Source organism: Typopeltis vanoorti, chromosome 17 (assembly GCF_054136105.1).
Source record: "Typopeltis vanoorti isolate ZY-2024b chromosome 17, IOZ_Tvanoo_1.0, whole genome shotgun sequence".
Lineage (NCBI taxonomy): Eukaryota > Metazoa > Arthropoda > Arachnida > Uropygi > Thelyphonidae > Typopeltis > Typopeltis vanoorti.
The window spans coordinates 81,782,101-81,791,453 of record NC_143565.1 but is presented as its reverse complement, the minus strand read 5'-3'; the positions used below and the strand labels follow the sequence as shown (position 1 = coordinate 81,791,453).

Sequence of the window (9,353 nt, the reverse complement as noted above, 5' to 3'; positions counted from 1 at the left end):
TTGAATATTTGAATGGTGAACACAAATTGGATATCCCTTTTTCCGGTTAATAATTTGAGGAGAAAAATTGCAAAACATACATACCTTTTGCATTGAAAATCACATTTTGTTTTTCATAAATATAGTAAAAGTGATAGAAATCTTTAAAAATGATGTAGCTAAATCGATATAAGTTGCTACTTATTTACAGACACTCGAGGCTATGGATTTCATTTTTAAAAGAATTCATCATTCTAGTTTATTCAACACAGATCTTATTAATTGATGAATTTAAGTATATATTCATTAAGTAGAGCTGTTAATATTCACCTGACTCTTGCCATTTAGGAGAGCAAGCAGATTTCGAAGATGAAATTTCAGTTCTCATCAGGTTTAAACCTGCTACTTAACTCATTGTGAAAATTTGAACTGATATGTGAAGTACACAGATAATTCGATAGCTGGAGTCGTTTATACGTTGTTTGACAATAGAGATGGAGGAAAAATACATAGAACAGACAATAAATGAGGTAAGGGAAAATATATGTGCTATTTTAAACTTATATCAAGTATATTAGTTTCATAACAGCTAACAGTATGTAATTCTTTTTGGCAAACTATAAAGGGAGATTTTTATTTAAATATCTCTGTTGTTTTTTGATTATGCAAATCATATTTTGTCATATTAATAAAAAAAGATATAATCACTATATTCACAGCTTTATATCCTAGATATGTGCAAAAATTGCAACTAATCAGTTTGTTAACTAAAATGCATCTAATCAAAAAAATATCTAATCACACAAAAAATATATTTATATAGGAAAAGGAAATGATATCTGTTTAAACGCATAGTCATAAATTCTCGTAAATTAATACTTGGAAGTACTAAGTATTGTCATCATAGTAATATCCTATATTTTGTAATCACATGGAGTATTTGAGAGAATAATTTCTTTTAGAATAAGTGATTTATCCATGTTTTACTGATTCAAAAGATAGCATAAAATCATTGCTGATTACTAGAAACTAAAATCGGCTTAAGTTAAAGGTTTTAAAAATATTACCGAAACCAGCTTTTTTCTTTCTTATAATTTTAGAAATTATGAATTGCTTGAACGAAATCGGTATAATTTTTTCATATCAAAATATCGCAAATGAAAGTCTCTTTCAGTTTATGAATAACGAAATATCCATTGTCTTCCTAGAGAGTTTTGCATACCCTACTGCATTATATTGTGTTAACATTTTCACTCACGTACTTGAGATCAATTCTATCTTTAGCATGCTAGCGAGCTCTTTTCTGCAGATATTTACTTACATCTTCTAGTATTCAGAAAGACCTGAATACAAACAAAATATTGCTGTATATTTTCCTTTCTATGCATTTTCAACATTTTAAATATTAAAATATAAACCTATACGCGTATCTCGTATCTGTGCCTTTGTTTTCTTTTAAATTCAATCATGCAAAAAATGTTTAAATCATCTTCTGTACATAGTTTTCTTATATGCACACAGAGTAAGGCACAAGATTTATCTGGACCATATACCCACTGCACGACGATAAAATATATATATGTATGTATGTATATTATATTTATAAAAAAGAAGCATGAAATAATATATATTTTAGCTTATTTAAACATAATAATAAATGGTCGAAATGTCCGAAGAAAGAAAACATGATTTCTGTTATCCTATGTGATTTCTAAGGAGGTCATAGCTATCTGTTCGTAACCCAAAACTATGGCCGTTTACTTTATGTCCAGAAAATGATGCTTCTAATAAGACTGTCTTTCTTTGTGCAAAATAATGACAGAAGTAAGTGCTCTAAGCAGTTGGCGACCAAACGTTAAATTATCTTATATAAGCTCCATCTTCGTTTTGTAAGGTTTGTCCTTTTGGAAGGGTGAAATTGCAGCAGTATGTGGTGCAGTGTGTAGGCCTTGAATGATCTACGACATCGGTTAGTCTGGCGACCAACAGTTGGTTTCCTTTCTCAGTCGCAGTGAAGTCGAACGTCTATTAGTATGGACCACATTTTCAACTGAACCGACAGAATTTATGCTTCAGCCTTCGTTAGGGTTGCCGTCGATGATGTAGGGGATGATTTCACAGTAGAAGCTTTAGAGGGTGTCAAGTCACTGAAATGGATTAAATTGGCAGTTGGGGGTTGGGTGGTGGGCTCCGGAGTCGTTCCTTGTGTGCTTCCTACGAAACAAAGAAGATTTAAGGAAAGCAGAAAAATATTTAAAATACATAAGAGTAAATATTTAATTTTTCGTACTATTATAATTATAAATAGTAACATAATTATTACAATTTATTTCACATGTATATAGTGTACAATCCATGTTATATTGTAATATTTGAGGCTTTTTGTCAGCAAAACATAACAACTTCAGCACGCACGCACGCACGCACGCGCACACACACACACATACATGACAAGATATTAGATATGACTAAATTCAAAATATTAATATTAGTATATATTATTATGCATAAATAATAATATTTATCATATAAGCGATTAATAATTTAGTTTTGTAACATACCAAAGACATTTCTCTCGACAATGGACAACTATGAAAGCAAACTTTGAAAACAGTTTTACTGGTTCATAATTGCTTAGTATAAGACTACCACTGTACCTATAGATGACTTGAAATAGCTTCAAAAAAGTTCCTAATCTTGGCCTCTAGTGGGGAGTTTCTTGATTGTCTAACCTTCACCCAACTATCGCCAATGGTACTAATACCATAGGCAGGGCCAACGAGAAAGCGTTCCAGTCGTGATGAATATATTTTAGAGATATACAGGATATCTGGTATGCTCTTCATGAATTGAGGATATATATATATGTGTGTAGAAAGTTTTTTACCTTGGGTGTAAAACGTTATAGATACGTTAAAGATACCAAGAAATTTTATATACTTGGTTTTAATCCTTTTTTCCAAGTAAGCAAAACAAAGTTTTGCGCGTGAAGTATATTCACATCTGAGCTACTTGTATATAGAGGCTAATGACTTCATATCACTTGCCTTAGTATGTATCCCATAATGCAAAGCACACTCACTTTCAGGCATGTATAATACATTGCATAATGGGAAGGGCCACTACCCAGACCGGTTTCGACCTTTATTGAGATCTTTTCAGTGGGAGCAATACCTTGGAGAGATACGAAGGTTGAAGTAATGCAGAAGTCATATATATCTCATATACAAGTAGACAAAAGCTGCTTGATCTTCTTCATAAAAATCTCTGGATGAGAGAAAGATGTAGAAAGTTTTTTACCTTGGGTGTAATATACGTTAAATATACAGGTAACCTTCGTATAACGCAGTACTTATATAACGCGGTCTACAAATTGTAGTAACCCTTTATCTTTTCATATGTTTTTCACCGCGCGACTTAAAAATAAAATTTTATCTTCATTAAATTTGTGTCTGCCTGTATCCCGCATGTAGTTATAAGTAGCGAATTTATATTAGGGGAAATACCCTTTAGCACGCATATACCTCGATTGTTTACCGTAGAAAACGTTTATTGTTGAAAATTGTCCTCGTTTCTGCTAGGAAAGTGCATTAAAAATCATAAGTGTGTTATTCTCAAGCTGAGCACTTTATTTTCTTGTGAGTTACATACAATATGTAATGCTTGCTTTTTTGTGTAAAAAATATTTTTATAGTAATAATTATTTTTATAGTAAACTGCAACGAAAGGAAAAATACCCATTGAAAACAAAATTAATTTCTCTCGAAGAAAAAAATTCAAAATCCTGGATCGGTTGAAAAATGGAGAAAATCCAGAAGTTTTTGCAGGGACTTTGAATTTAAATGAATCAACAATTCGAACAATCAAACATAAAATCCGAGAAAGTGTTTATTGCTGGGTCAACGATAAGTGCAAAGCGTGTTGCTCGTGTACGCGATATTCTAATTGAAAAATGGAGAAATCTCTAATGATTTCGATAGAAGATTGCACCTCAAAAGAAAATTCCTTTGGAAGGAAATCATATTAAACAAAAAGCTCTAAAATGTTATAAACATTTATAGTGCAGACCAGGTGTTCAATGCGGATGAATCCGGGTTATATTGGAAAAAAATGCCAAAGCTCACCTATATTTCGAAAAATGAAAGATCAGCTCCTGAATTCAAAGTTTCCAAAGACAGAATTACTTTACTGTTTTGTAGTAATGCATCAGGTGATTACATGACAAAACTAATGTTTATTAACCAATCCTCGTGCTATGAAAGAATAAAATAAGCACTATTTTATTTTGCCTAAAGCATTTATGCATTATGTGCAATGAAGTTTAAGTAAAATTTGTAATTTTTATACTTTCCTGAAAATATACAGGAAAATAATCTTGTACTAAAATTATTTAGTACAAGATTATTTCTACTAAAATTACAAATTTAAGTACGATTTGTAATTTTTATGTTTCATATAAACTATGAAACAAATACTATGTTTTTCTTTCATAGTTTATGTTTTCTTAACTTATATGAATTACCTGAATTAAATAAAAATATTTTTTTTGTTGGATATGTCATTGTTGTTTATATAATTAAAAAAAATGATTTCGGAACAAAACCCTACTTTTTCTATGTGATCTGAGGCTCGCATAACGCGATTTATATAACGCGACATTTCTGCGGAACCTAACATCCGCGTTATAAGAGGGTTACCTGTACCAAGAAACTTTATATACAGATATCCCTTGCTTAACGCGGTTTTGCTTAACACTGGATTTGATTAACGCGGGGAAATTAATTGCGCAATCTCTTGATATACGCGTATAGCTTGGAGGTCATGAGTAGCTGTGCATTCATATGTTACGAGTGATATTCCGGACTGTATTTTGCTGTCAGTTTGGTTTAACACATGTTATGTAAAGGTTTGTGATATTTGATAGTAAATTGTATCTGAGAGATATACCGCGACCTCTGATGTCAGTATGGTATGATTTAGTTGTTTTTTTTATTCTTTGTTTAATAATTTTTAGATTGTAACTGAAAATAAATAAACCCATCATGTATTACTGAAATAGAAAGCCGAAGGCTTATTTATCATACATGTCCTCTAGGAGACGTGCTTTACATTATGGAAAATACTAAGGAAAGTGATCTGGAGCTTACTCCACCTTTACTACGAGTTGCTCATAAGGCCCTACTTATGCTTGCATCCGCCAAAACTTTTAGTTTCTATATATTCGGCACGAAACTCTTGTAGTTTCTATATTCGGCTATGAAATAATGTTGGATTCAATATCCACTTAATTTGTACCATCATGTATTCTATTTGCAGTGTTTTTTCATTATGTTTTACTGCTTGTTTGCCGAGGTCTGGAGAGTCATTTTGCTTGTTATCGTAGAATTTATGCCGATAAGAAAAAAACCAAAACTGTTCAAACGATCCTTGATAACTTCTTTTGATAAAAAAAAATTGTAGTAAATAATGTAGGTACAAGTATTTATTAAACATGTACTTTGCATTCATTTTTTTTTATCTTTCCTAAAAGAGTACCACATAAAACGAATTATTAATACAGTAATCGATCATGGACGAATTGTAATTTTTACCATTGATTATTATATTTGATTAACGCGATTTTGATACACGCGGTAACATCGAGGGATTAATTAACCGCGTTAATCGAGGGACACCTGTACTTGGTTTTAATCCTTTTCCCAAGTAAGCAAAACAAAGTTTTGCGCGTGAAATATATTCACGTCTGAGCTACTTGTATATAGAGGCTATATACAAGTACAGTACATACTAAGGCAAGTGATATGACTTTATATCACTTGCCTTAGAATGTGTCTCATAATGTGTCTCATAAGTCCCATAATGTGTCCCATGTGTATAGTGCAATGCATAATGGGAAGAGCCACTTCTTGGTATCTTTAACGTATATTACACCCAAGGTAAAAAACTTTCTACATCTTTCTCTCATCCAGAGATTTTTATTAAGAAGATATTGACCTCTGAATTACTTCAACCTTAATATCTCTCCCGGGCCTAGTTCCCACTGAAGAGACCTCAATAAAGGTCGAAACCGGTCTGGGTAGTGGCCCTTCCTATTATTCATTGCATTACACACTCCTGAAAGGGGGGGGGGGTGCTTTGCATTACGTGATATACTATGACAAGTGATGTGAAGCCATTATCCTCTCTCTCTCTCTCTCTCTCTATATATATATATATATATATATATATATATGAAGAAGAAAGACAAAAAGCGAATTTTATTCATTTGAATTATGGGTGTGTAGGAGACTATTAAGAATCCCATGGACTGCAGGAATGGCCAATAAGAAGATTTAGTGAGTATAAAGATAGAATGCTCATTGGAGGCGATGATCGCTAACCAGAAGTTAATGCACTTTGCACAAAGCCCGAATTCCAATGCCAGGGTTCTTCAACACCTGTTCCTGCAGATTTGCGAGGAATTCTGCTGTACGAACGCAATCAGATCGTCTGCTAGGGATCTTTCTTCTTGCTACATCCTCGTAGTCACCATTGCAAGTCTCTAGTTCATGCCTGATTGTTTTTACTGTATTCAGGGAGCATTGGGCAGCAGTCGTAATATCCTTATTTTGATGGCGGGCATGAATCATCATGATACAAGTTATTCTCTTCCATGATTCAGGTGGGTTCCAGCTATCCATCCTTTCTGACATCTTGTATATGAATGAAGAAGGGTCCAAACTTTTAAATGAAGAGAAGTGTGTGTTAATACATGTAACTTACGGAAAAATATAATTAATTATAAATATGTCAAATTTATCCCGAACACCCTGTATGTGAGCTGATGAATCATTGGAAAAAGCTGTTATGTTGGAGAAGATTGAGGGAATGAGAATAGGAAGACCACAAAAGAGTTGGATGGACAACATAAAACAACTTATCATCTTGACTTTCATTGCTGTAAAAAAAGGACAAAAGGCCGAGTGTGATGGAGAGCTTTTGTTCACAAGCTCACCAAGAGTCGAAAACGACTGTTGGTGATCTTAGGAATTGAATTTGTTTGCGTTGGATACATTGTAAAAACTTGTGTGGCAATACTGAATGTGCTTGATTTGTTTTGTTTGCACTCTGTAGTTTTCTCGCAAGTGTATTAGAGATTGCACTGAGATAATTCGTGTTAAAAATTCGTTTTAATTTTTGGAGAATTAATATAGCACTGTTTAAGGAGTTCAGCAGTATCACTAGTATTGTTTAATTTCTTACTGGTGATGTTATGAGTCACATTAATAAAATAAGAGACTCGTTTGACTTTGAAAGAGGACCAATATTGGTGCTCCTTTAGCTGGAGCATAAGTGACAAAAACTGCCACATTATTAAGTGTATCGAGATCGACAGTTTCTGAGGTTATGTCGGCATGCACAGATCATGGTAAGACATCATCGAAGAGAAACAGTGGGCCAAATTCAAAAATGACAGAAAGACATTGAAACGGACTGTTTCGAAAAATCACAGAACTACTCACCGAAAGTTTGTGTTGGGTACATTGAATATTCCTCTTGCAGAACTTGTTTCCACAAAAACTGTTCGATATGAGCTTCATAAATTCAATATTCACAGTAGAACTGCAATTGCTAAAGCTCTGAAAGAAGAGAAATTCGATCTTGTCTTGATCTATCTGGATAAGATAAGACAAGACTGTGTTTTGGTGACATTGAAGTATATACGGATTCCCCTCTTATCCATGAAAGAATTGTAAGATAAAAATTAAAGACAGCTGATATAGAGGATCCTGAAGCTTGGAATGAGTGTACAGTACAAAGTCAAATGAAGAAAGACATTAGATTGTTCTAGTCGGCAAAGCTGAGGATAGCATTTGTTTGTGATCAGTGGGATCAGTTATATATAGAAGAAACAATGTGGGTGTGATACAAATCCTCGAGATGTTGGAATTAGTGGATAAATCAGAGGGAAGAAAGTCATCCATCATGTCATCAGGGAATGAATAGAATAGAGAGAAATCTGGCGATTCAATTACAAAAAAAAAAAAAAAAAAAATCGGAGGAAGTTGATAAGCAGACCCAGACCAAATAAATACCTTTAAAATGTCGAGTGACCGCACGAATTTCACCAAACCTTTCCATATCTTGTATCTAAAAACGAGTGGTAATGACTTCTTGAGTGATAATGAGATCTTCACTGGATCGAGAGAGTAGCGGAATCCATATTATTGATTATTAATTAATCGATGCAGGCATGTTGACTAATGATTTTCAATAAAACCGAAGCAAAAGCAATGGGATGATAGTTTAATGATTAACTTTTATCTTTTTTTTTTTTTTTTTTAGAATGTGCTTAATATAGAAGATTGTAGAACCGATAGAGGATAAGTGTTCATTCTGAAGTACAAGTTTGGAGCACGGTTGAGGTGAAAGAAGGTTTATTGATATTTAAGCTTTTCAGTTTTTTCTAATTTCTTTCCGATGATAGATCAACCAAGTCAACTGTACTTGATATTGCGAGAAATAATTTCCGTTGATCATTTATGTAGCCTTATCTTTCTGTGTGTTTGTGTGCGAGAGAGCATTGGAAGCCAAGATGGCCAGAAAATGCGTACTGGTCTTGCGAGGGTCCAGAAAACTCAACTCTTCTCTGAGGAGATCGCAAGTTATCTGCATTTGGCGCTTACAGAATCTGATTTTTTTTACAAGTGTTATGAGCTGCAGTGCGGGCTGAGTGCAAAGCTTGAATTTTGACTCGAGCTACTTGGACTATGTTTTTTTTTTTTTTGGAGAATCCATGCTTGAACAGTGATTTGGAGTGGAATCGGGGATAATGACCTTCATTTTAGATCAGTATTGTTTCAAAAGAAAGATTTTGGTATTGCGACCACATGTTTATTAAGATAAATAAAGATAAACAAACCGGTCAAGTTTCGTATGTCGTTTGACTTACGTCTTCAGGGATTAAAGGTAACTAAAAGTTTAAACACAAGAAATGAGAAATTACTCAAAATAGTCCATTAGATGTTGTTATGGCAGTCTAACTGTTCATCAAATTAAAAAATCCGAACGAACGTGTCTTATATTGATTAAGGAAACTGGAAATATGCTTAGAATCCCAAGGCAATGCAACAGAAACAGCGTGCATTAACGTATGTATCGATTCTGCAATCGGAGTTTTTAATTTGATGAACAGTTAGACTGCCATAACAACATCTGAGTAATTTCTCATTTCTTGTGTTTAAACTTTTAGTTACCTTTTATCCCTGAGTCAAACGACATTCGAAACTTGTCGGGTTTTTGTTTATCTTTATTTATCTTAATAAATATGTGATTGCAATACCGAAATCTTTCTTTTGAACTGCTAAACCACAGAAACCTACGCTTACAGTATT

General features: G+C 33.4%; 2 protein-coding genes across 2 annotated transcripts in view; one reads left to right on the top strand and one right to left on the bottom strand.

The window, feature by feature from the left end:
- The first annotated feature begins 416 nt into the window (after positions 1-416).
- eIF2Bdelta (eukaryotic translation initiation factor 2B subunit delta) overlaps positions 417-9,353 on the top strand; it is a 380,912-nt gene continuing 371,975 nt past the window's right edge. The window contains exon 1 of the mRNA XM_090407674.1: positions 417-509. The gene's annotated coding sequence lies outside the window, so the exon portion shown is untranslated. The remainder of the gene's footprint in view (positions 510-9,353) is intronic.
- Positions 503-9,353, bottom strand: part of LOC150097559 (potassium voltage-gated channel protein Shaw-like) — a 127,218-nt gene continuing 118,367 nt past the window's right edge. The window contains exon 5 of the mRNA XM_090407676.1: positions 503-2,193. Coding sequence (XP_090263802.1) covers positions 2,045-2,193 — 149 coding nt within the window. The 3' untranslated portion in view covers positions 503-2,044. The remainder of the gene's footprint in view (positions 2,194-9,353) is intronic.